Genomic DNA, 27,921 nt, shown 5'->3' with positions numbered 1-27,921 from the left:
CAGGCCTCTCTCCTGACCTGCAGTCTATGGAGCAGATTAGGCGCATCATGAGACCCACAGATGTGCCAGATACAGGTAGGTCAGCACACTCTCACACAGCAGGCCATTTTCTCTTCTTCTCTCTTTTGTCAGAGGAACTAATAACCCTCTGATGATTACTTTTACCCAGTGTGAAATGGACAGGTGTACATGCAGTGGATACACAACTTAAACTGACCCGCATGTGAGCCTTTTTACTGTTGTTTCTCCCGTACTAAACAGTCTAAAGGTACAAGTATATCTGGGATTTACATAAGCACATGATCACTTAAATCACACATTTAAACATGAGCAGAAGAGTTTCAGTAACATGTGTGTCTATATGCACATCAGCTACAGGGATTGATATGTTTGAACTGATGTATGACACGCACATTTAAACAGGTAACTTAAAATAACAAGGATTCAATTCAATTCAGTTTTATTTATATAGCGCCAAATCACAAAAACAGTCACCTCAAGCCGCTTTATATTGTAAGGTAGACCCTACAATAATACATACAGAGAAAAACCCAACAATCATGTGACCCCCTATGAGCAAGGAAAAACTCCCCTTTAACAGGAAGAAACCTCCGGCAGAACCAGGCTCAGGGAGGGGCGGGGCCATCTGCTGCGACCGCTTGGGGTGAGAGAAGGAAGATGGGATAAAGACATGCTGTGGAAGAGAGACAGAGGTTAATGACAGATATGATTCAATGCAGAGAGGTCTATTAACACATGTTGAGTGAGAAAGGTGACTGAAAAGGAAAAACTCAATGCATCATAGGAATCCCCCAGCAGCCTACACCTATTGCAGCGTAACTAAGGGAGGATTCAGGGTCACCTGATCCAGCCCTAACTATATGCTTTAGCAAAAACGTAAGTTTTAAGCCTAATCTTAAAAGTAGAGATGGTGTCTGTCTCCCAAATCCAAACTGGTTCCATAGACGAGGGGCCTGAAAACTGAAGGCTGCCTCCCATTCTACTTTTACACGAAAGCAGGCTGATGTCAGACTCACTGGATGTTTGGAGCCATTAACACAAAAAGCTGTGTTGCTTCAGGAGGAAAAATGAATGAGGGAAATGTTTAGACTTGGTAGTGTTTTCCAGTAAACACTGAGATGTCAGCTCTGGCCTTGTTTGGGTTTTTGTTTTCATTCACTTAAATAAAAGGATTTCCACTCTATTAATAGAGAAAAGTATCAACTGTTGCATAAAAATGCAGCTAAATGCAGGAAATCGCCAACACCTACACTGGACACTATTTATTTATTTCTGCATTTCTGCACAAAGTGCAGTGACAGCCTGTTGAAGAAGCAGTCTTCCTAAAGGTCAGACCTTCATCAAGCTTCATAAATAACCCTCAGGATATGACTGCTTGCTCTTAGCCCTCACTTTTCTGTTGCTTTATTTCTCAGTAGAGATTCTGCCACTGCTGATAAACACAGCACTGATTAAGGTCCCTGTAATCCAGTTAATGTCTGAATATTCTCTGGTCTTCATGTCAGGTCTGATCAGATCTGCTGGCATTCATCTATCATCATCACCTCATGCTCTTTGTGCTGCAGCTCTCGTTTCAGTAACTCTTTAGCTAGACTTGGGTTCAGAGTTTTTCAGAACACATGAGGCTGAGTCTCGGTGGTGGTGAGCCAAGGCAAGCAAAGCTTCTTTTTGTGCCTTTGCCCCCCTCCTCATTAAAGCTGCTGCCTCTTGTCCTTTTAAGGCAACCAGTGTTCAGACCCTGGCAGCGGCTGTCTCTCAGATCCTCTTATGGTCTTTCAGGGTGACTCTGTGTGTCTGGATGAGACATTCAGACTATAAATGTGACAAAAAGTTGACTTCTGTGGTCTAAGAGAGGCTGGATTCAGAATGAAGATGAATGTGTGGCAGCTGAGATGTTTCACATTGTGAATTATCCTCTCCAGGCCTGCTGTGCGACTTGCTCTGGTCTGACCCGGACAAGGACGTCCAGGGCTGGGGAGAGAACGACCGCGGCGTCTCCTTTACCTTTGGAGCTGATGTGGTCAGCAAGTTCCTCAATCGCCATGATCTGGATCTCATCTGTAGAGCCCACCAGGTAACATGCACATCGACTTGGTATAAAAATCATTAAACCGCACAGAAAACAAACGCTCTATCCAAGAAACTTCTGGAAATGCATATCCATTAGCAACATGTGCCTCAGCTTTCAATATCTGCATAAAGTACTACAGTACTTTAAATCTGATCATGATTATGATGAGTGTTTGTATGAGGGCAGTGCCAGTTGTTCACCTTCAGGTATCTGTGTGTCTGGCACCCCCAGGTGGTAGAAGATGGTTATGAGTTCTTTGCCAAGCGGCAGCTTGTGACGCTCTTCTCAGCTCCCAACTACTGTGGAGAGTTCGACAACGCTGGTGGCATGATGAGCGTGGATGAAACCCTGATGTGCTCCTTTCAGGTATGATGACATAATACTGAATGCCAAACATGGATATAATCTGTGGTTACATCTGAAGCACAGTAAAAATCATAATGTCTTCTCATCCATCCATCCATCCATCCTGTGCTTTTCATCCCTGTTTAATGAGTAATCAATAATTATATTAGAAGTGATGGTTAAACACAGCCAGTGAGCAGAGACAAAAGTTGAGATCACACTATGGTGCTAAATGATTCAAAGCAATTTTATTGATGTTTCCTGCTTTGCACCGTATGACTGAATAAATGACATTATCTGCAGAATTAAACACATCCACAGAATCCCCCAAACTCCAGCAACCTACCGAGGAGCTAACTGGAATATAATTGCAATATACATAGCTGTGCAAAAGTGTGGAGTCAACACTCATTTCTGTATATTTTGTTTCTAAGAAGTCAGGCTTTCCTGTTAGTTTTTTTTTCTCAAAGATATTTTTATTGAGTTGAAGCAACAAAGAAAAGCAAATACACGCAGAATTGACAAACACCAAACAAGCAAGTTTCACAGCGACTGTTAAAACTGAAATATCAGAATACAGATTAATGACACACTCACATGTCTTATAATTGCTTCCAGCAGTTTATCCCCTACCCACAACACTTAGAACCCCTATCCCTCAGACCAGGAAGGAAAAAACCAAACAAACAAAGCAAGAAAAAAGAAGCAAACAAATAAAAACAACATCGCAGATAAATCAAGAACAAAATAAGAAAAACACACAAACGACTAACAATAAATAAATAAATAAGTAAATAAATAAAAAGAAGAAGAAGGGGGGAGGATTTACTGAGCAATGCTGGAAGTCGGGTTTGTAGCCTGGAGGCTGGAAAAGTATTTCAGGAATTGCCCCCACACCTTGTAAAACTTACCGCTGTTGTTGCTAATCGCATACCGGATCTTTTCAAGGCTCAGATAGTACATAAGGTCCCTCAGCCACTGAGCCTGGGTGGGCAAAGGGGCACCCCTCCATCTTAGGAGGATTGTACGTCTAGCTACAAGGGAGGCGAAGGAGAGCATGCAACGCTGTGACGAGGTCAACCGTGCATCAGCCTCTCCAGTGGTGCCAAAAAGCGCAACTAAAGGATTAGGATCCATATGGTGTCCAACAAGTAGGTATAAGGTCTGAAATATATCTCTCCAGAATCCTTCGAGGCTAGGGCACTTCCAGAACATATGAATAAGGGAAGCCTCCGCACTCCCACACTTATCACAGGTGGGGTCAACGTTCGGATACATACGGGATAGTTTGACTTTGGAGAGATGGAACCTATGCACAACCTTAAATTGTAAAAGACAGTGGCGGGCACATAGGGACGTGGAATTAACTAATTTGAGTATTAAGTCCCATGTATCCATAGACAGGGACTGATTTAAATCTTGTTCCCAGGCCGTTTTAATCCGATCTATCGAAGAACCGTTCATGCTCACCAGCCTGTCATAAATAAGAGAGATAAACCCTTTACGTGTTGGGATTAGGGTGAGGAGCATATCCCCTGGGCTTGCAGCTGGTGCTACCGGAAAGTTTGGAATCTGAGATTGGAGGAAATGTCTGGTCTGCAAATATCTGAAAAAATGTGTACGTGGGAGATTAAATTTTTCAGAAAGCTGGGCAAAAGATGCAAAAGTATTGTCAAAAAATAGATCATTGAAACATGTAATGCCCCTATCATGCCAATCTCGAAATATAGGATCAGATAGTGATGGCTGAAAAAGGGGGTTAGAAAAAATTGGACTTAGAAGGGAGAAACCTGTTAATCCAAAATGTTTCCTCATCTGAGCCCACACCCTCACCGTGTGCCAGACAACTGGGTTATCGATTGTCTTGTTTGGGGGAAGGGGGAGTGAAGATCCAATCAGGGCCAGGACAGAAGAGCCTGTGGGCGAGTTCAACTCCATGAGCACCCAGGATGGGCAATTACCCTTGTTGTGGAAGTAAAGCCAAGATATAATGTAGCGCATGTTTGCTGACCAATAGTAATATCGAAAGTTAGGCAGTGCCAGGCCTCCACGACTCTTGGGTTTTTGGAGTTGAGCCTTGTTCAATCGAGGGCGTTTACCCCTCCATATATAAGATGAGATAATTGAGTCCAAGGAATCAAAGAAGGATTTGGGGATAAATACTGGTAACAATTGGAAGAGATACAAAAATTTAGGAAGTATATTCATTTTGATTGAGTTGATTCTTCCCACCAAAGAGGTGGAGAGAGGGGACCACTGTGCCAGATGTTTTTTTGCATTATTTAACAGAGGAAGGAAGTTCGCTTTGAAGAGACACTTATGTGTCCTTGTAATAATTACACCTAGATATGTAAATTGATTCCCTGCTATTCTAAAGGGGAGGGTAGTATAGTCAAACACTGGTGCCCCTCCATCCACAGGAAACAACTCACTTTTACATAGGTTGAGCTTGTATCCTGAAAACTGGCCAAATTGGCGAAGTATGGATAACATTGCAGGTATAGATATTTTGGGGTTTGAAATAAAAATTAAAAGATCATCGGCATACAAGGATACTTTATGTTCAGCACCTTTCCTCCGGATCCCATTGATCTCCCCACAGCTGCGGAGTGCAATGGCGAGTGGTTCTATAGCCAGATTGAAAAGAAGAGGACTTAAGGGGCATCCCTGACGGGTTCCTCGTTGGAGGTTGAAAGGCCGCGACTGTATGGAATTAGTAAAAACTGAAGCGTTAGGGCACATATATAATAACCTTATCCATGAAATAAATTTCGATCCAAAATTGAATTTATCTAGGATCGTGAATAAATATTTCCACTCTACCCGATCAAATGCCTTCTCCGCATCTAGGGAGAGAATGCACTCAGGACCCTGACTGGAAGGGGTGTATAATACATCCAATAGTCGGCGGATATTGGAATAAGAGTAACAATTCTTAATGAAGCCTGTTTGATCTTCGGATATAACTGAGGGCAAAATATTTTCCAGCCTACGCGCCAAAACCTTGGCCAAAATTTTAGTATCAACATTTAATAGAGAGATTGGCCTAAAGGATGAGCATTCCACAGGATCCTTACCTTTCTTTGGGACAAGAGCAATACTTGCCTCGTAAAAGGATGGCGGAAGTCTACCACACTTCCATGAGTCGGAAAGGGTTAAATGTAGTTGAGGTAAAAGCAAGGGTGAGAATGCTTTGAAAAATTCTACAGGAAAGCCGTCAGGGCCAGGGGATTTCCCAGGCTGCAATGAGGAGATGGCTGCGCTCAGCTCCTCTGGCGTGATGGGTTCATCCAATCTGTTTTTACTATCAGAGGAAAGCATAGGTACATTCAAAGTCTTTAGAAAGTTATCCATTAAAGTGTTTTCCTGCGGGAATTCGGAGGTGTAAAGTTGGGAGTAAAAAGCCCTAAACGTATCATTAATTTTGGAAGGGTCCGAAGTGATATTACCATTAGCCATTCTAATCTTCGTGATATGTTGTTTTGCCTGGAAGCCCCTTAACTGGCTGGCAAGCATCTTACCCGATTTATCGCTATGAATATAAAACAAACTCTTACTCTTCAGGAGCTGACGTTCAATTGAGTGCGTTGAGAGGAGCTCAAATTTAGTCTGAAGCTCCACGCGCTTATTGTATAGGTCTGGGCTTTTTACCTTAGCATAGAGCAGATCTATTTCTTTGATTCGGTTGACTAAATCGAGTCGTTCTATACAGGCCTTCTTCTTCATATTAGCAGTATAGGAAATAACCTGTCCCCTAAGAAAGGCTTTTAGCGTATCCCAAATTATTAAGCTAGAAGTTTCTCCTACGGTATTCGTTTTAAGAAACAAGTTTATTTGTTCTTTCATGAATTCCAGGAAGTTTACATCTGCCAGGAGAGTCGAATTAAAACGCCAGTGTCGTCTGGATTGAGGGATGTCTGGGAAACTCATTGATAGCACAACAGGGGAATGGTCTGATATCACTATGGTCTGGTATTCACAGGATCGGACCCATGGAGTCAGCTGCTTATGAATAAGAAAATAATCGATCCTAGAATAAGTGTGGTGTACCTGTGAGAAAAAAGAATACTCTCTTCTGTGGGGGTGTAGGCAGCGCCAAACATCAGAGACACCACAGTTAGATAAAAAGGATTGGATGAAAAGAGCAGATTTACTGACAGTGCAGGGATTCGGGGAGGATTGGTCTAACACAGGGTCCAGCCAACAGTTGAGGTCACCACCAAGTATAAGAGAATATGAGCTCAGATCAGGCAACAACGAGAAAGCACGCTGGAAGAAAGCTACATTATCAATATTAGGGGCATATATGTTGGCCAACACAACTTTCGTATTACAGAGTTTATCCGAAACAAAAACGTACCGGCCACTCGTATCAGAAATTACATTATGTTCCTCAAAAGGAATATTTTGGTCAATTAGAATAGAAACGCCTCTGGCCTTAGCCTGAAAGGTGGAATGAAAGTGCTGCCCTGCCCATCGGGACATAAGACGAGAGTTATCCGAATCACGGAGATGTGTTTCTTGAAGAAAGACAACAGCTGCTTTAAACTGCTTTATGTGTGAGAGCACCTTCCTTCTTTTAATAGGGTGGTTTAAACCTTTGACATTCCAGCTTACAAAGTTCAAGCGACTACCCATAGTCCTGCACTGGAAATGTAAGAAAACAGGTGCAGCTGAAAACAGAGTACAAAAAAAAATGACAAGCAAGCGACTAAAACCGAGAGTAGAATGGTTCCCGGATCCCCCAACTTGACAAAACAACATAAAACCACCCCGGCTCTGAAGGATGTCTCCCCCCTCCCCCCATTCCCCATCCACCCCCCCACCCACAAGACAGCTGCCAAGGAAAAAAGCAGCAAGCTCTCCAAAACACACATAGTGTTAGACAGGAAGAGTTTATTGTTCTGGAGGGTACACAAAGAACAGACTTTAGCTCCCATAACGATGATTACAGTAAGCACAACACTCCTCTATGAGCAGTAGAAATTTGTTAAAGCAGTCACCATAGAACCACAACAGAACCAATGATCAACTTTGGGGACAATAGAAGCAATGAGATATGAATAGCCCCCCAGCTAGTAAATAGCAGAGAAGAAGGGGGGGGGGAAAAAAAAGAAAAAAGGAAGAGACGTCAGTAATGCCTGGATATGAACGAAAGTCCTTCCACATCCCAGGAGACGAAGATAGCCAGGACAATCTACTCACAGGGCTGACCCGCGGACAAACGTCAACACCAGATAAGCAGGCTCTCAGGGTGATTCGGCTGTAGCGGGTAGGCCGTCCAAGTACCTCCTCGCTTCATCGGCCGAATGAAGCCAGCGTCTTGCGCCGTCAGGAGACGTGATGCGAAGTCGTGCAGGATACAGCAGAGCGGGCTTGAGACCCCGTTTGTACAGCTCGGACATCACTTCCCGGTACTCCACTCGCTTGCTCAAAACTTCCGGGCAGTAATCCTCCACCACGCGGATCTGCCGACCATGGTATTCTAGTGTCCCTCCTCGCCGGGCCTCCCGGATAAGAAAGTCCTTTACCTGGTACCGATGAAGGCGTATAATTACGGGTCGCGGTCTCTGACCTGGGGCTGGCTTAGCGGCAGGTATACGGTGGGCCCTGTCGATCTCCGGGCGGGTCGGGAGCCTCTCCTTCCCGAAAATCTCGCAGAGCAAACCTGCAAAGAATTCTGTGGGATGCCCACCTTCAACGCCCTCCTCGAGTCCCAGGATACGCAGGTTCTGGCGCCTACTTCGGCTATCTAAGTCCGTAACTTTAGCCAGAAGTTTAGTGTTGGATTCGCTGAGATTGGAACAAACGTCCTCGAGATCTCTAACCCGCTGGCTTAAGTCGTCCGCTGCTAGCTCTAGAGATCCGAGCCGCTGGCCATGGTCTTCCACCGCAGAGCGGACTTCGTCAAACTTCGACTCCAGTAGACTAAAAGATGTTTTGAAGGGAGGAGATGGCCGCCATGTTCAGCTTAGGTGCGTCGTCCTCCTTTTCTGCCGCTTTAGTGCGTTTCGAGGCCATGTTAGAACGAGGAAAAACCAATTTCGGAGACCGTAAAATAAAACGTACGCAGTTCAATAGTTTTGTTGTGAATTGGCTGGTTTAGGAGTGGAAAAGGTAAAAAAGTTAGCGGAGCAGTCTTCTCCTCTACCTGCTACATCCCCCTAGCGACCGGAAGTCCTTTCCTGTTAGTTTTTAAGTGTTCATGAGCGATAGTTATCCAGTTTACTTTTTTAAAATTTAGTTCTGATTTTTAGTCCAGTTCTTATATCTGACCATCTTCAGAGGAAGGTTTGTCTTTTGAGCCGTTTCAACACTGACCTTTGAATCATTCAAACAGCCAGCTTGAACTTGTAGGCACGTTGTCACTAATGGCCAAAAACACAAATTTGCTCCTATTTATTTTAGTTGAATCTATGAAAAATATTTGACAGTCGTAAAATATTATTAGTCGTAAAAAAAAATATATATATATATATATATATATATATATATATATATATATATATAACATAACAATTCTGTAACTGTAACTTCGGTCGTTGCTGTGCTTTTTGGAAGTCGAATTTCCCAGAGGAACCCACCCGAGGGATTAATAAAGTTCTATCTTATCTTATCTTAAAACACGTGGCAGGATGTCCTTAAAGGAGCCTGGAGAAGTTTTCCTGAAAACTAAAGAAATTACAAGAAGCTTCAGGCTGTGTTGAACCATAAAGATGTTCATACAAATGTTGACTTTTTCATGTTTTTCATCTTGAAAAAATAGTTTTTCACGTTGATCATCGTTCATCTGGGACAATCTAAAAATCCTATAGTGTCGTGGTTAGCGCCATCACCTCACTGCAGGAAAGTTGAAGCTAACGCTGCTCTGTTTGCGTGTTGTAGATCCTGAAGCCGTCTGAGAAGAAGGCCAAGTACCAGTATGGAGGGATGAACTCCGGTCGACCCGTCACTCCTCCCCGCACAGCCCAACCTCCAAAGAAACGATGAAGCAGAGGCACGGAGACGTCAACCACCGTTTCGTGTTTCACCACACAGAATAAGTAAAGGCAACACTTGGCAGAAGAGGAGCGGATCAGTGCAACTCTTTTAAAAGACACCCAAATCAGACTTTCATTTGCATCCTTATTTTTCATCCCCTGAACTGCTGTCACCCTTCTTCCTCCGTGCACCCCCCCAGCCCCCCTGCATCTGTGTAACATTTTTAAAACAAAGTGTTAAGAGAAATGAGAAAACAATACAAGGGGTCATTCTGCAGCATATCGGAGTGCTTTTTTTGTTTTTGTTTTGTCCGTGTCGTTTTTCTTCTCCTTTTTTTGAGAACAGAATGACTGCTAATTTAGTTTACCACATCTCCTTACCCCCCCTGCCTGTACAGACACAACAGGTATTAATGGCAACTGCTGGGTTTTCAATAAATAATACAGGGAAGAAATGTTTGCAGGCTCTGTGTGGTTCTTGAAGTCTAACCAGCTCACGAGAGAGCCCATTAAACTCTCAAAGGGACACAAACACCACAACAAGGGAGAGATCCTCAAATTTAATATATCGGTGAATTCAAAGTTACAGCGATAGTCTATCTCGTTGGCTTAGCCAGGCTAAGGCTAACTTTTAAACTGATCTGATAATGTCTCCTGCTAAACTGGTTCTTCTAACACAGATTCTGTTTATTTTTAAAGAACAATGAGCTCATTTTTCTGCAAGTAAAGGCTTCTCTCAAGTATGAGGAACCCAAGTTTGTCTGGTATGCCACTTCTTTATCTGAAAGTTGAATTGTTGCTCGTCCTGGACTATAAAACCTTTACAGAAATATAAATATGCCTTTATTTTATTTCAGCCGTTAAAGTCAGCTCAATCTGAACGTTATCCATGAAACAAAGAACTGGTTTGTTTGTTTCAACTATTTCAGCTGAGTAAGGCATTCTTTTAAAGCCACATGTTAAACTATACCACCGAGGCCCACAGATATAATCTGACCTGGGGCCCGTTCTTCGTACGTCGCTCACTACATCCAAGATCAAATGACACATCCAAGACCAAACCATCGCGCTAACCGTGAGCTCGCTAATCCGGTTCCCCGAACACACCTGTTGTTGACGATTAGTACAGCTGGACGCAGTAATGTGACATCACTGGGTGTCGTAAAAGGGGCTACGCATCGATAGTAGAAACATTGATCGGCAACCCGCTGATTGGTCGGCGAAAATGTCGAAGGGGCGCGCTCGGTATTTTCCGGCAGCAGAGCAAGAACTCTTGATTGAGGGATTTCAGGAGTTTCAGAGTTTAATTAAAACGCAAGGGAACACTGCAAAGGCTGCAAAAGCAAGGAGAGAGGGCTGGCAGAAAGTTGCTGACAAATTAAACTCGTAAGTAATTTAATAATAACAATAATAATGGAGTGGGTTTATATAGCGCTTTTCAAGGCACCCAAAGCGCATGACAATACCACTATTCATTCACTTTATTATTTATTCATAGATTTATTATATTACACTATATTATCCAATATTATATTACATTATATTATATTGTTATATTATATCCCCTTTCACATTAGAGCCACAACAGGACCCACTAGAACATGGGAACAAGTAAAAGTGAAATATAAGAATATTCTACAGAATGGTAATATTTATCACTTATATTGCTTTTCGTCTCTTGGAAAGAGACCCTGAAATAATCTGTTTGTTTGTTCATAACAGCAACCAAGAAAAGGGCAGAGGAAAAAAAAGACAGGTGGTGGTCCTGCACCCCCTCGTCAACAAGTTGGTTAAGTGAATAATACCCTCACGGGAATATCGATATCTCTCAATGAGCACACTGTCGCGCTGAGCTAAAGGATCCTGTCTGTCCCACAATATACGCTGAATTCTGAGGACTCTCCTTATCAATCTTGCACCTTCCGCAATGGGTGGCTCGCGTAAACGGACAGGACATGGCTGCGACAGGCTTCCCAAATCCACCTTCGCTTTTATAGCCGTGGTCTCTCATCTTGATTACACGAAGTAATTTACAATTACTACTCTAAAATATGAATTACATCTGTAATAATCACATACATGTAATAGAATGTTAATAGTACATTTCCCTTTTTTAGGAAATGACCTGTATGTATCTGTGTGACATCAATAAAAGGATCAGGTGCTGCATTATCTTTAGTTACATTGATGTTATTTATTTATGGTGAAACAGTGGTGGAATATCGCTGTTGCTTTCGTATAAATGAAGCGGACATACCTGCGTGGCCGCGATCTAATCCTGTTTACATAAAGTAAGCCTGCTCCCGAGCAGGTTTACGCTTACGGCTCTGTTGCTATGACAGCAAGTCCCGGATGAGCTTCGGGGAACCGAACGATCCAAGATCAGGCGAAATCGTCAACAATCAAATCCAGCTAACTTACTTAGCGAGGTACGAAGAACAGGCCCCTGCTCTACTTTAATCCTCAATCTGAAAGACTTGAGATGCTAAAATGTAAATAAAAAGATGACTTTTTTTTTCAAACCCTTATTTTATTATTATAACAGAAACCGCATTGGACATGTTAGCATTGTGATCTGAGAAAATGAAGCATTTTAAGAAGAAGAATGCCTCCTTTTGAATTTAATGGCAGCAATATTATCTCAATCGTTTGGTTAGCTTACCGCTGTGTAGCATCCCTTTTTTATTCTGCATGTCTGGAAACATGTTGAAACATGTTGAAGACCAGCTGCTGGGCTTTTTGCCTCGGTGAGAGAAGATGGTGGTGTTTCTGGATCATTTTTACACATGACTCCTTTGCATGACAGAGCTTTAACCTGCATTTGTGGGTGGAATCACTGAACACTGAAGCCCTGAGCCCACGCAGAGATTTCCCTGATGGAGTCAGGCCTGTTTTTAATGAATTGTTGTCTGTGGGCCAGAAGAGCAGACATCCAATATTGGTTTTTGACCTTGTTCCTTTTGATATTATGTTCTGTAGACGATATTCAGTCTTTAAAATTTTAGACTGAGGAATTTTATTCTAAAATTATTCCACAATTTGTACACATTTTGGTGAACGTCCCTGCCATCTTTACTTCTGAGAAGCTTTGGACTTTTTTTTTTTTTTTAACCGTTTAAGAGAAGCAATCATGTTACTTACATGTTCCCAAAGAAATTTTTGAACAGACAAAACACTTACCAGCCTTTTGTTGCCACTGTCTCCAAATTCATTTGTTTTGAAGTACTAATACCTCAAACTCAAAGTGAGCTTATATTTCGCTTAAAATGGGAAATTTTTCTCAGTTTAAACATTAAATATTTTCCACATTGTTGTAAATAAAATATGGGTTCAAACTTTGCAGATGGATGCCTTGTTTGTATTTATTTTTCCACGATGTTCCTCCTTTTGTTTGGATTGTAAACTTCATGCCTCACTTGGGTTAATTTTTATCATTTACTACAAAACGTTCCTCCTTTTTCTGCCATGTGTGATGTTTAACCAGAGGACTGGTCTTGAGTCCTCCCCCAGTAGACTCCAAATCCAAATAGAGTCAGAGAGGGTTTAACAGAGCACAGACAGATGTGCTTTCATGGCACATGTAACTAATATGGAAAGACTTCCTGAATAAGCTGGATGTCATTGTTTACAGACAACCTTTATTTCCCCTGCTTCTTCCTTTTTAAAGCTCTTCTGCTGTAATGTTTATTTTTCAGTTAAAAAAAAATTGGCTACTTTTGATTCAGTTGCTCAAACACAGGCTCAAAGTTGCCTTCACGGTCACACTACTGAGGTCCATGTTTCTTACATGTATAAATGGTTAAATAGCTAATGTGTCTTCTTCCAGACTTCAAGGGGAAATAAATAGACTTTAAAAGTGTAAGATTTATCAAGATTTATTACCACGAAGCATTGTTACAACAGACAAATAGGGACCTTGTGTGGTAGACTTACTTTTCTTTTACTACATTTACATGTACACACACTGTAGCAAATCCCTTACCTGTTATTTTGGATGTAGAAAAAGATCCTGCTGACTGTAACTGTACATACAAATGAACAATCTACACCAAACGCACAACCTGTCAAATAAGTTTATGCGCGCGCACACACACACACACACACACACACACACACACACACACACACACACGAAGTCCCTTCCCTCATGTAATTCAGTAAAAATCTGTTCCTATTGAGCACATCATGTACCAATGTGTCAGAGAGAAGGATGTAGAACACAAAACCAAATGTATTGCAGAGCAGACATGAATATTTTAGAATAGCAGAGAAATACGCACGCCTTCACTTCAAGTCAGTTTAGATTGTTTATAGAAAACAGTAAAGACATTCTTGTTCTTGATTGCCACTCTTTGCTTTCCACTGCAACACAACGCACACCTGCTGAAGTGGCATTGGCGCAACGTTGCCTTATTTTAGGTTCCTATTTAAAGATGACGACACGGCCTGTGTTGGTTCATTTCCCGTCGGATGTAAATCCAGCATAAATCAAGTAAAAAAACAAAAATTAAAAAACAAAAACAAAACGTGAATATTTCTCCCAGCTTGAGCTCTCGGCCCTTCGCTCACTTTGAAACGACACACATTTCAACACATCATTGTTCTATAGTCTTCAATTACAGAAAGATAACAAAAACAGAGACTTGTCGAGCACTTCAGTGCACGTAACCCAAGTGTAACATTAATGTTTTTTTTTTTTTTCACTTCGATACATTTGAGCAAAGAGCAGTACTATAAAATCAGTGTGCAAGCGGAGCATGGCACAATCGTCTACAAAGGCCAATATCTGACCGTTCAAATTGGTAAAAAGTAACAAATAAAATGACGAATCAGCATTAAGAGTAAGTTTCTCGTCATTTCCCTAACAATCACATCTGATTCCTATGTTACAGCTACAGAAAATTCATTTACCTGAAAAAACAAACAAACAAACCACCTCCCTGCCATTCAGTAGCATTTTACATCCTGATTGCAATACAGATAAGTATTTCCTATGTTTAGAACTTTTCAGGTTTGTAAGCAGGAAAAAAAAAAAGTCAGTTCAAACTTTTGACCAGCAGATGGCAGCATCAGCTCAAACTATGGAGTTGCTGGCCTGAAGAAGAGAAACTACAGAAATAACAGAAGGAAACAAAAAAAACTCATCAGCCAAGTCCTCAATACAAAGGAAAATATCACAGTCTCAGCTGTGGAAAAAAAATGACCTACAGTATATCATACAAAAGTCTTTCTGACCGCCGTAAAAATTAATCTCAGTCTCCCTTTATCTACAAGTTATTGGCACAGGGTAATGCCCAGAAATAACTTTGACTGTTTTTTTTTTTGTTTTGTTTTCTTTCAAACATAAACCTCAAAATGTAGAAATGCACAACAGTGATCAGAAAAAAAAAAAAAAAAAAAAAAAAGACTTCCCACGGAGGAAATGTTTCTAACCTGTTTCTCAGATTAGCAGCAGGTAACATGAGCAGCAGTTCTTTTCAGTAACATGAAGCATTTCCCTTTCTCTTTTCGAAGTGAAGCTAACAATTCCCAAACAGTAGCAGTTCTTCAGCCATGATTGTTCCAGTCTCACTGTGGGGCACATTTCCAGGCAAGCAGGAAACAGGAAGAAAAAAGAAAAAGAAAAAACAGAAAGGTCGGCCAGACGGGGGCATTCGTTTTCCTCTTCGTGTGTGTTTAACTAGATCAACTTCCGCAGGGGGAAGGACAAGGCGGCTCCTATGGACAGACCCAGAGCCAAGAAGAAGGTCATGAGGGCTCCTGCAGTCTCTGCGTCTTTAGGCTCCACCAACCTGAAGGCAGACATCACGTATTTAATCCACAGGAACCACAACAACATTGAAAAAGCACACAGTGGCTTCACTACATTCATTAGTGGACATTCAGCTTGCTGTGCCCTTTGGTCATGTGATCCAGGTACAGCTCAAGAACGCTTACCAATTCAAGTGTGCATAACGAGGTGCAATCATATTTCTGTGATTTCACCTTAAAATTTGTACTCGTATCTCATTTTTTCCTTGTTGTTATTTGTTACAGTTTTTGCTCCTGGTACACAAATAAGTCTTCATGTCTTCCTTATAGGGCTGCCACGATTAGTCGACTAGTCACGATTATGTCGACTATTAAAATCGTCGACGACTAATTTAATAGTCGACGCATCGTTTGAAGCTTTGTAAGATCACAAAGGACGCAGGAATGAGTAGTAGGATTTAAGAGTGTAATAACGGACTGAAACAGAAGATGGCAGCACTGCATGTACAAGGATGCCAGCTGCCGTTAACCCCCGAAGAAGAAGAAGCTGTGTCCCAGAATTCATAGCGCAGCCCAGCGCAGTTGTCAACAATGGCGGCAGCTAGTTAGTTTTAACTTTACTCTTATTATTCTTTCTGGGTTACAAAATAAACCTTTAACATATTTTCAGGCGAGAATGTAGCTGTGTAAACCTCAAATATCTGTTCAGTTTATCAAGACACCACGTATTTTCAAAAGCGCTCCGACGTTTTCGGAGACGTCTGTTACCCACTAGCTCGTTAGCTAGGCGGGGGCAAGGCTAACTAGCCCCGTGAGAACACCGGACTCCCGGCAAATCGTTTTCAAACCCACCGCCGTCTTTCGCTAGTCAGGTTAAACATATATATAAGTCACTTAGATAACTTAAAAATGTTATTGTTTGGCTTTCTTTAGTATTTTATTTGTTCCTGAGTAAATCTGTTTGGCTGAGATTAAAGTTATAGTTTTTGCACAGCTAAAACTGTCAAGCAGACAGCTGATTATCAGAAGTGTGAGACGCTGGAGAATATACTCCGGTGTCCTGTTATATTTTAGAAAGCAAGGAGTTTATTAAACTTCACCGAAACAATCTGCAAATTTCATTAAAAATTAATAAACTACCATCTTGTCTTTATTTTTAGTTAGCACAAACACTTCAAGCTGTAAGCTAATGATAGTTATATAAGACCAGATGCTGCTGGTGCAATAAGCTGTACGCTGTACGTCCAATGGATGATGATCTGATTAATCGACTAATCGCAAAAATAATCTGTGACTAGTCGACTATCAAAATAATCGTTTGTGGCAGCCCTACTTCCTTACAGCATCCTCGCCACTTTCTCCACTTCACCTTAAATGAAACCCCTACATGGGTACATGAGGCATGGCAGTATGCTGATTGCAGACACAAAGCACAAACCCGTGGATTTAGAACGACTCACTAACATAACAGCATGTTTCATAACTCAGGGGTAATTTTGCATGTGTGAACATTTCCATATGCTTCCACATACAAAGTTGTGTCCAAAACGGGCATACAGATTTGAAAGACTACACCACAGTTATGCAGATGAATTTCAGAAGCTGTAAAAGGCGATTAAACTAAGCTGTTACAGACTCAAACACAGCATGAGCTCCAAAACAACACAAAAACACAACACTGTTTAATAAACTGTAAATCTTTTGGTCCCAAATTTCAATAATAAGCAACCAAAACATGTCCACATGACAAGAATCAGAACACAGTCCTGCAGCTGTCTGCGGAGTGATCGTGCAACCTCTGAATGTGTCGACGCTGTACTCACTGTGGCGCGTAGGACATGGACAGGCAGACGAAGTAGCCGCTGGACAGAGAGAAGAAAACCATGATGACAGAAAATGCTGCGTCGTGTTCAAATAAAACAGGAAGGTAGTTGCGGCTCTGGACATTACAGAACATCAGCAGAGGGATGAACCCGACTCTGGAGATCACCAGCACCGGGAAGAGACGGGACTCTTTAGAGGGCTGCAGAGGAGATATGTAGGAGAATACATGAAGACGTGAAACTGGTTAAAAAGCGTGCTAGTATTCTGATTTACGCTCATTCAGGAAATCCAAAATAATTTCACTAAAAGAGGATGCAGTGCACCTACTGCTGTCTGAAGCTTACTGGAGCAAATATGTGGCTACGTCATTTAGCACCAGTGACCAAAAACCCTAACAATCAAACGACCTCCTTTTAGCAAGCGTTTGGTGACAGTGGGAAGGAAAAACGCCCCTTTTAACAGGAAGAAACCTCCAGCTCAGGATAACACATTCATCTGGATTCAGGAGTCGCCTCAGAATGACAAGTGTTGTGGTGAGTGCGCTCTGGGCGTTTGTGCTAAAAGCTTTTGTATAACGTGCTAAAATCTACATCTAAGCACAATTTTGTGCATCAATACACAGTAAAAGAATTTCCTCCTTGTTTTTTTCATATTTGCTATATATATATATATATATATAAATACACACACACAAATACATGTTTGTCATATTAAAAAAAGCAAACAATGAATGAATGAAAGAGAACAGCTCAGTTTTTTGCTGATGAAATATATAATAAGTCCAGTCTGGCATCAGACAGAAACATAAATAACATATGGAAACCTACCCAGCGTATCTTTGTGGTGATGGTCCGGCCGAGCCAGTCGTTAATATTGAAAATGAGGAAGCAGCACACCGAAATAAAATAGCTCTCTGAAGAAAGAATGAGTACAAAGATACATTTTTATATCGCGATAGGAAGGCTACAAAAGAGATGCACTGTATTTGTTGCCATCCGCTAAATGAATGTTGAGCGCAGCTGTACTGAAGCGAGTGTTCGGTCTTACCCCAGTTTTCTCCTTCGGATGTAGTTTTCACATCTACGGTGATGGCAGGGAACACAGACAGAGTGACTGTGAAAACGAAGGTGACGCAGAACGCCATCACCCAGATCTGAAAACGAGGACATGGATTTATTTATTTAGTATTTTAATATTTGCAGACAATGAACTGATCTAAATAGTTTCAACTTAAATCAAAACGACGACTAACACGAGGGTACCTTTTTAAAGACCTCTATAACAGAGGCCTTGGCTTGCCCCCTCTCAACCTGCTCCAGGGGCAGGAAGGCCTGCTTGGTTCCATCAGACCTCGGCTCGGCCTCGGCGACGCTGCTACCTTTGGCCGAGTTGCCGATTGCCGATCCGTTAACGTGCCCGGCCAGCTTGCCATTTTCCACCATGCTGCTTTCTGCAATTGAATGTATATAAAGCCTCACTTCCGCTGTTTCACTTTCACACAAAAACATTATTATTCAATATGTGCTCAAAGGTAATGTTTCAAATGTGGGATCTGGTTGAGTGAATTATGACTAATTGGACCTCTATGGGCTTTTTAGCATTCATAACAAGGCAGGAGGCTGTGTGAGCCTCACAAACCCATCTTTGTTAGGCACCGTCTAATTGGATAAACAGAGGGTAAACTGACTTAATGAGATAATGTTCCACTGAATTGATTTGATTCAACCAGACTGCGAGGGACAGAATTGTGAACTGAGTCGAAAAGCAAACAAACGTTCGCTCACTGTCACAGTAACGTCTGACAGATTTTAAGGCTTCTGGTGTTCAGCGTGTGGCGCAGCTTGGAAAGGAATGGCATTAATTCAGCGATGGTGAAGAGTTGTTTGTGTAGCTAAAGCTTACCTTTCAGCAGCTCGTCTGTGGTGTCTGCCTCGTACGTGCTGCTTTTTTTCAAATAATACTGAGCAAACCCCTGCATGAAAACAAAAACACAACACAAAAGTCAAGCAGCTGAAATATCAAAATATAATAAACATTAGGTTTTGTAATCAAGTTTATACTATAATGGATTCACTTAGGATGCCAGTGAGCACTTGTGATACAAAGTCCAAAACCACTGTGTGTTCAACATCCATCTTTATATACTTTATATATTCTGTTTACTCAGACGAGACAGTTTGCAGTCGAAAAATGCTACAAATGCCCACATCCAGGTTCATCTGCATACAAACTTATGTGTGGAGAGTTTGTATAGGTGAGGTCAGATGGATTGTGGGTAATGCAGTTATGCTGAGAGGACAGCTGACTGACCAGGCGTGGCAGCACCAAGTAGCTGAAGAGTGTGAGCAACGTCCCCACACACGGTGTGATGAAGTAACCCAAAGCTGCCGTTTCGTGGTCCGTTTTACCTGAGTGACAAACACACACAAAGCAGAGTTACTGAAGCATTCTGGGACAGAAATATAAGAGAAAAAAAAAAAAAAAAAAAAAAGCGTTCAACAAAACCAAGTGTGCTCAGGTTTCTTTGAAAGCAGTGTGCTGTGCGGTGTCATGCTGATTGCTCCCGTTGATTTTCAATGCCCTTGGTTACCAAGCAACTGAGGATTAGGAGCCCACTGGAAGCTTGTGTGGATGTAAGTGACTCACTTCCTATGGCTATTAGCATGGCGATGGCAGCGAATGTCCCAGCGAGGCCCTGGCCACTCATGAAGATGCTGCTGTACTTCTGAGGCAGCATCCCCACAAGACCGAACAGACTGCCCTGCAGCACGGCACCAAACGCTGACGAGGGAGGAAAAAAGGGGGGGCTTTTCTTGTAGCATCTTATCACTCAAACACATCTGTCTCCCACATATACATAGAAGCACACTGACTTACAGTTGATGAACCAGATAGTAGCCATGGTGACCGAGAAGAAGCAGTCTTCCTCCATGGGCACTTTGACCAAAACCGCTGTGAGGATGAAGAGCAGCAGGATGAAAACAAGGCTACCTGCGATACGTATCGCCTCCGATATCCTGAAACACACACAGTTGCAACACAGTTAACCATGAAGGATCTAACAGATCATAAAATATACCACACAGCAACAGTCTGAGTATACGTTTACAGCGCACCATCGGGAAACAGACATCCTGTAAGGACGACGATGTGTCGAAGCAAATCAACTTCAACACATCGTCGTCCTCTAATAGGCAATAAACATCCGTCTGTTAGAGCGACAGACATTCACGAAAAGTTCACGTGACAAATAATATAGTATAGGATCAGAGATTTCTCACGACACCATGGCAACAAGGCTTTCTGTTATCTGTTTTTTGGGCTAAAGATGTGTTCATTAATGTGACTGCATGACCTTCAGACTTGTGTTATGTTAAAAGAGAGAAACGTGTTATTAGGTATAATCAGATTCCTACTGCCATTACTTAAAGACCAATAACTAAGCTGCTGATTCAGACATAAAGGTGACATGTTCAAGTGCAGCCAGATCATCAGAAAGGATGATCTGCATGTTTGAAAGCGCTTTAACACAGTCACTGACCTCGGGTAGAGGAAGGAGTTGAGCAGGGTAAATAGCAGCAGAGGCAGCTGAGACAGCAGAGTCATCCAGTTGTTGAAGTAGTACTCTTTGCGGACGACCTCGGTCCCGTTGCTCGATTCATTTGTCTCCAGTCGACGTTGGAAGTACTACACACCACAAACGCAGGGCTTTTCATTCAAAAATACGACAACAAAGCTACATCTGACGTATAAAATACAAAATATACTATCACTGAAAACCCAGCATATGCTTCATATTGTGTCAGATTTTGTGAAGTCTTGTTTTTACCAGTGAAGCTGTCATGAAGAAATTCCATGGCAGCAGCGTTCCCAGGCCCAGAATGAAGAACATGAGTCCCACCGTGTAGTATCTGTAGATGGGGAAAAGGGATGGTGCATGAATATTGGTGAAATCTTGTGTCTCCTTATGCAACAAAACGTGTTTAGGTGTCACGCAGAAGCTGTGGCTGAGAGCAAAACGAATGGGAACTGAAAGCTGCTGCTGTTTGTGTAACTCACCGGTCCTGAGGGGCGTCTGTTCGTCGTTTCATCCTGGTGTCAGAGTTTGTTTAGACTCTACGGGCAGTGGGAGAGAAAAAAGGGTCAGCCACGTTTCCAAAAGCTGTGAGGGGCTGGCCAAATACAACCGGCTCTCGAGACGCTGTATAGTACATACATGTCACACATTTACATCTTATAATTTAAGCCTTACTGACAGATTTTTTTCCATTTACTGCAGCAACATTCGGTTGACACACTTCTTTCTACCTGTGTCAGGGGTTAAATATGTAGGTAAACTTCTGTTTGTGACATAAAGCAGAGTTTCACTCCCACTTGAGATCAAAGTGGGCTGCAGCATGTAAAATGACTTTGACATTCCTCGTTACTTTCTGGGTTAAAGTTACTTTGACTTGCGTCATGTGACATAAGAATGAACCTAGCAGCATGTAAGCAGCCATGAATGACAGGAGTGCATACATCTAATTAAACAACACGACTAAGTGCAATTTCAACGATTTTCAATAGAGGCGATGGAAACAGCAGCAGCTGGAACAAGTTCAGCCTCTCTCCAATGTGTCCACCGTTAGTCATGAATTTGACTTCACACCTTGTGTACACACAAATGACTGCAGTACAGCCTCAGGGAGGACAGACAGGTATTGAGTTCTCACTGGAAAAAGCCATTTCCACTCACTCACAGGAGGACATGTAAGGCTGCTCCACTGTTTGTTTTCTAAACTCACTTTTTAAAATTCAATAAACACAAAAAATATTAAACACAATATTCATCTCTTTTCTGTAATGGTAATGAAAATGTACTTCACTGGCTGACATAATCATTACCACATCACTCATGCCGCTACTAAATTAAAAGCAGAGCTGTAAATATTGGGCGGGCATATCCAAACGATAAAGCAACAAAGACGATACTTTATCTTTTAGATACAGTATCATTCATCATGGGAGGATAATAACAGAAACAGCACTAAAGACTATGAACCTGCTGGGATTTGCTCTTCATTTACTCTTTCCGCACCACCTGCCCACCTGGCAGTGTGACAACAGCAGCCATTTACGGCTGAGAGGTTACTGGGTTGTGATGTTCAAAGAACCAAAAAAGGATACCTCGTTTACATCAGGATATATTTGGTTTTATTAAAAGGCCGCATACTGCAGATGCCATCATATTCAGGCTTTAAAACTGGCTGCATGGGAAACTTTTTTATGAGTGTAATCAGAATGCAATAATGTTGCTTAACTAAAAACACTGATGGCTTCTGGATGACTGGCTGAATGCTTTACCCAGACCACAGAGTACATGACAAAAGCAATATGGGTCACACATTTCACATGAAGGCAGGACAATAAACTACATGTGTGACCTCCGACCTGATTCTCAGTTCCTGTTGGGCCCCTTAGGGAAGTCAGTCTAACGCCCTGTGCCTAATTAAATGCCTGTTGTTGCCGTTTGGACAGACTGTGTTTCAGTGGCCCTAAAATCTGACACTGGCATGTTTAATTTCTCTCTCACTGCCATAAATACTCGTAATGTTCCCCTAATCCAGTCTTGACTAATACTGTGTTGTATCAAGGATCAGGGTGACTTTGGCGATCCTTATGACAGGATGTCTTATTCATACAGCTATAATTCTTAGTTTTACAGCACAGTCGTATTTCTTTCTAATAAGGCAAGAGACAGATTCAGAAGCAGCTTGCGTTGATTTCCTGGAGGACCAGGCCGTTTGTTATGCAGCTGTGAAGGAGGATGTAGTATGGTCTATTCTTTCCCCCCCCCCGCCGAGTTTCATTTACACTTCTTTGTCATGGTTTGGTTTTCATCTGTAAAACTTGTTATTGACACCTCCTTCCAACAAAGGCAGGTGTGACAGACCAACAAACCACTGTTACAGTTGAGTTATAGGTCCTCACTATTATGAGTGTCCTTGATCGTCTATAAATGGCTGGGTTTATACGCCGGTCTACTCCTCGCTTTGTTAGATAAGCTAAAAATCCATGTGTGCTTCCTCCCTGGTGAGACAGTTGGTTGAACACCCTCTGCCCTCTTCCCTCAGTGACAGAGCTTTCAAAAGCCATCATTCACTAAATCAGCCTGGTCAGAGTCGTTACAGTCCAACCAAACAGGACTTTTTAAGCAGCGGAGCAGAACTAATTAAACTGAACTGGTAAATCATGAACAAGGCTAAAGTCATGGGGCCATAAAAAGCTGCCAGCTTCATATTTTCAAACATATTGCGAAAGACATGCAGGTAAAAATGCCTCAGATGATCACCATGCTGCGGTTCGACAATGACTACCTGGCGGCACCTTCAAAGTTATTTAAAAACATCTAGAGGTACAATTTACAAGTACACACTGTTCTCTGCACACTCTGTGTTGGGTGTGCCACGTGTCCCATCAAGGGCACAGTGATACAAACACGTCCAGGGGTCATTTAAAGTCGAGGCTTGAAGCAGACATACAGCAATAGGGTCACACGACCTTTTCTAGGTCTACATGTCTCATCAGCAGCTCAGCTGGTTTCATTGATAAGCTACTTCTCAGCTGCTGAAATCACGTGTATGCCCACTGTTGAGAAATTTAGTCTGGGCTGATGTTACTCGTTTCTTTAGATGAAATAATGGGGCGATTGTGGCTCAAGAGTTGGGAGTTCGCCTTGTAATCGGAAGGTTGCCGGTTCGAGCCCCGGCTTGGACAGTCTCGGTCGTTGTGTCCTTGGGCAAGACACTTCACCCGTTGCCTACTGGTGGTGGTCAGAGGGCCCGGTGGCGCCAGTGTCCGGCAGCCTCGCCTCTGTCAGTGCGCCCCAGGGTGGCTGTGGCTACAATGTAGCTTACCATCATCAGTGTGTGAATGTGTGTGTGAATGGGTGGATGACTGGATATGTAAAGCGCTTTGGGGTCCTTAGGGACTAGTAAGGCGCTATATAAATACAGGCCATTTACCATTTACCATAATCAATTTCCACAATGAGCAGGAAACAAAAACACTAGGTGGCTATCAAACGCTCCGGTCACAGGACCCGATCAATGAAGAGACTGCAGATCACTCACAAACACGATACTGTCAGCGCCTAAACTTGTAAGGCTAAGAAAGAAATTACATGTGTAGGGCGACGAAAGGACAGAAACACTTAAAAACAGCAAACATAAATAAAAGCTGGACGTCAATTAGTAAAATAATTTATAAAGCCCAAAAACAACCTAAAGAAATGTTTTGGCAGGTTTACATATAAGAGCTGACGACTCATTTAATATTCAGGTGTGCCCTCTTTCACCTTCAAAAACAAGTAGGACAAGCAGGATAAGAGGGACATTTTGCTCAAGTCGCAGACACTCCCAGGTCTGTGAACTTTAAGTAAATAACTGCCCAACACAGCTCACACACAGCTAGGCTTCAAATCCAGCAGCTACAATGAGGCAGTCACTCCCTGGGGTGAAGCTATAATTTGAGTATTAGTCAGAAGTTGGTACCAGACTCTGAGTGTTTAGCTTGAGAGCTCGGAGGCATTTAAACAGGATATGAGTGTTGAAGATAACAGCTGATGTTGGCTGACAAGCATTTATTCTGCTCCTAGCAACGCCAAAGCAATATTTGTGTCCTTTTCATTTTGGGACAAAACCTAATCTGTCTCCAGATATCCAAGTTACTCAAAACACTGTAACGAAGGCTTTCCAATATACGTAATTTACTTAAGTAATGCATTCACACGCGCTTTATTTCTTTCACTGTCAGACATCAATAAACATCTTAAAGACACCTTCAGGCCAGCCATGTCGAGATGCTGGGGCACAGGAGAAGCCATGAAAAAAAGCCGTAATGGTATTCTGTCCTGCTCCTTCACACACACCTCCAGAGTTATACAGCACAAGGAGCTACTTATAAGCAACAGCTCAGGTCAGGTGCAACTAAGCTCTGTAGGTGAAATGGTGCAAGCATGAATCTTTTTTTTAAGTCAAGAATAGGAAAAAAACGCAGCTCTTCCTTATAAATGGTCACGCTCAGTGAAAACACATCAAATAAATGAAACCAAACCAATCGGGCCAAATTAGGTCAAGACATTTGGGAACTACAGAGTCAGTTTTATTTGTCACGAGCTGCTTCTGTTGTCTGTAATAACAAATCCTAAGTCTAGACAATCTGGCCCTTAAACCTCACACAGGATAACATTCATCTGTCAAGTCTCGTCTTGTATTTAAGTGTAATCAACGTACAACAAACCCTGAGGGAACTGTATCCCTTCTGACACACAGCTCCCAAAATGTAAGAGTTTAAAAGCAATTAGAACCATAACTATGGAAAGGAAAGGACTGATGTGTCTGTCTATTGAAGTGAAGTATGTGTCTATCGAATAGGCGCATACTTCTCTTCTTCCCTGGACCTCTTCGTGTTGACTCACAGGGGAATGTAAATCATTTGGACTAAGAGCAGATTCCTCAGACAGATGAAGATATTCCACCGTCTCACCATCAGAAGCTCAGACACTAGATTCCTGCAAGGTGACCAATTGTGGTCTTTCAGGGTATCTAAAAAAAAAATCTGTTTAAAAGGCTCCTAACTTAATATAAGGAAACAACAAAGACAAAAAGGGAAAACCTAATCAAACTAATACTCTCATACTAACAGTAACTGCAACTAAGAGTACTAAAGAATCCCACAAAGATGATAACACAAACTTACTAATAATCAAACAGAAAAACAAACAGAGAATATTCAATTATAAAAAACTGAACAGAAAATTTCACAGTTTATTAAATGCTGACATAAGCTAACTCAAAGTAGAGACGTGCTATTTTTATGTACCCATTATTTTATTTTATTTTCAACCCAATGGGCTGAAACACAAAGCCCGAAGGTCAATACGCAGACACACTATCGCACAGTACTATAAGGTGTAACACCTACATGGCTTCCGTATTGAGTCACAGGGGCATTCTTACTGTAATCTGACCATGTGCGCACATGGCAGCAGCCATTCACACCAGAAAACCAAACGTATGTGCCCTTGTCACCCTCAACTAAGTACTACCTGGTTAAGTTCGGTTATCACGCGATAACGCAGATTCAACCACTTTTACTCAAAGACATTCAGCCCGGGTTCATTTCACTCCAGACTGTAAAACACATTTTTCTTCATTATCTGGTTCAGTAGTTACTTACTCCGCTGTAGTAACTACATTATTCAAAGAGGTAAACTCCCGTCAAATATGATCTTTACTGGACGAGGGACTCCGCTTTTAATCCCAACAGATATGAAAATACACCTGCTCGGTTTACCAGACACACCAAACGAATAATAATTTTAAGCTTAAGAAAAGATATTATGTTGAACATTGCGGTTAGTCTCGATAGTGATGCATCAGTTTGTACTCGGTAGACGCACGTTTCAAGGTGTACAAGACACAAGAGGAAAGCTGCTATCACGGCGTAACTACAGAGACTGCGAATATCACGTCTCATCACAAAACAGCAGTAAGCTAACACAGTGCCAGCTAACGTGACCTACAAGCGTGAAACACTCACCGAAAAACCGATGCTGCCGTCACGCTGTTAACATAATGTGCCTGCTGTTCGCGGAAAGGTTCAGTGAGCCAGAGGGTCCAAACATATATGTTTGCTGTCCATTCACATGGCGGGAAATGTAGAAATCGTGCCACTATGCATTTTATAGCACAATAACCGGCACAACCCGCCTCCTTAAAAAAGAGGCAAAAAGCACTTCCGGTGTGCTCTACTGCGTTTCAGCTCTACTGTTTCAGCACATTTTGTGCTGAAACTCGTTTGACACGCTGAATTAATAGTGCTGTTTTAATAAAATTAATTAAACAAAGAGGCTCAATTATTAGTGCTACTCTGATTTTTCAATTTACAACTGACTTATATTATTACAGGGTTTGTTGGGGAGGGGGGGCTAAAGCAGTCGACACAACTTTAAATCAAAGCTCAGTTTAGGGTGGATGAGAGCTTTGCAATTTTTTGAGACCGTAATATCTATTTCACGTTTATATGAATAAATGTACAGAAAAAATGACAAACACAACTGCGATGGTAACACCCAGCTCTTAGCTGATCTTTTTTTCTTCCATGAAAAGAGGAACGACATGTCCGGGTAAAGTATTATTTTAGTTTATTTCCTCTGGTTAACTTACATGCTATAGCTGAAGAGGCATGTTTTATACACATATATATATACTATCAGTCAAACGTTTGGACACCTTCTCATTTAATTTATTTTCTTTATTTACATTGTAGATTCTCAGTAAAGGCATGAAATCTATGAATGAACACCTAATTATGTAGCAAACAAAAAAGTGTGAAATAACTCAAAACATGTTTTAGATTTTCCAAAATAGCCACCCTTTGCTTTGCACACTCTTGGCATTCTCTAGATGAGCTTTTGGGGTCATTGTCCTGTTGAAAAGTAAATGATGGTCCAACTAAATGCAAACTGGATGGGATGGCATGTCACTTCAAGATGCTGTGATAGCCATGCTGGTTCAGTGTGCCTTTAATTTTAAAATTTTGAATCCCCAACAGTTTCACCAGCCTCTAAAAAAAAATAATTCCCTGTCCTTCCATGGTGGTGCCTCCTCTTCCTCGGGTTTGCCTGAGATATTCACTGAGCACGCGGTCGGTTGGGGCCATCTTACTTTGTGAATGCTTGTTGTCTCATCCTGAACCGTAGTGCTCACACTCATCAGTCCCCGGCCTCCTTCCTTCCCCTTAGCATACAACCTCAGGGTGCTGGACTTGGGGTGAAATCTTGTTCTTACTGTTCAGCTGACTTCTCAGGACTTGCCTGGCCCTCTGCAGGTACTTGGTGGTTTTTGAGCGACCTCTTAATGGTTCCCATTTTCCTGTGGGATCCTC

At 42.0% G+C, this 27,921-nt stretch overlaps 2 protein-coding genes across 3 annotated transcripts in view; one reads left to right on the top strand and one right to left on the bottom strand.

The window, feature by feature from the left end:
* The window catches only part of LOC308397089 (serine/threonine-protein phosphatase PP1-beta catalytic subunit), a 29,970-nt gene extending 20,094 nt beyond the window's left edge, over positions 1–9,876 (top strand). Inside the window, exons 5-8 of the mRNA XM_080882804.1 lie at positions 4–75; positions 1,944–2,095; positions 2,324–2,458; positions 9,323–9,876. Coding sequence (XP_080738930.1) covers positions 4–75; positions 1,944–2,095; positions 2,324–2,458; positions 9,323–9,427 — 464 coding nt within the window. The 3' untranslated portion in view covers positions 9,428–9,876. The remainder of the gene's footprint in view (positions 1–3; positions 76–1,943; positions 2,096–2,323; positions 2,459–9,322) is intronic.
* Positions 9,877–13,276: 3,400 nt separating this feature from the next.
* On the bottom strand, positions 13,277–26,731 carry LOC308412229 (equilibrative nucleoside transporter 2-like). Of its 2 annotated transcripts, XM_080906413.1 has the most exons (13): positions 26,575–26,730; positions 21,052–21,108; positions 20,822–20,903; positions 20,534–20,679; positions 19,870–20,009; positions 19,639–19,773; positions 19,303–19,400; positions 18,895–18,964; positions 18,255–18,442; positions 18,040–18,145; positions 17,820–17,905; positions 16,992–17,191; positions 13,277–15,209 (listed from the first exon to the last, which is right to left on the bottom strand). In XM_080906413.1, the coding sequence occupies exons 2-13, from the start codon at positions 21,081–21,083 to the stop codon at positions 15,098–15,100; spliced, it is 1,395 nt and encodes a 464-aa protein (XP_080762539.1). In that variant the 5' UTR covers positions 21,084–21,108; positions 26,575–26,730; the 3' UTR covers positions 13,277–15,097. The 2 variants fall into 2 exon arrangements, with proteins under 2 accessions (XP_080762539.1, XP_080762540.1); XM_080906414.1 differs by lacking the exon at positions 19,639–19,773 and having other exon boundaries at positions 26,575–26,731.
* Positions 26,732–27,921: the final 1,190 nt, after the last annotated feature.

This window comes from Rhamphochromis sp. 'chilingali' (assembly GCF_963969265.1).
Source record: "Rhamphochromis sp. 'chilingali' genome assembly, chromosome: 1".
Taxonomy (NCBI): Eukaryota; Metazoa; Chordata; class Actinopteri; order Cichliformes; family Cichlidae; genus Rhamphochromis; species Rhamphochromis sp. 'chilingali'.
This window is presented reverse-complemented; position numbering and strand designations above follow the sequence as displayed.

What these genes read in the sequence shown, in the direction of transcription:
- LOC308412229 (XM_080906413.1), bottom strand. Translation starts at nt 21,083, where the DNA reads ATGAAACGACGAACAGACGCCCCTCAGGACCG. An exon ending in TCTTCATGACAGCTTCACTG is followed by an intron (nt 20,680 to 20,821) that starts GTAAAAACAAGA and finishes TGTGGTGTGTAG; the next exon opens with TACTTCCAACGTCGACTGGA. An exon ending in TTATAGAGGTCTTTAAAAAG is followed by an intron (nt 18,146 to 18,254) that starts GTACCCTCGTGT and finishes CCTCGTTTTCAG; the next exon opens with ATCTGGGTGATGGCGTTCTG.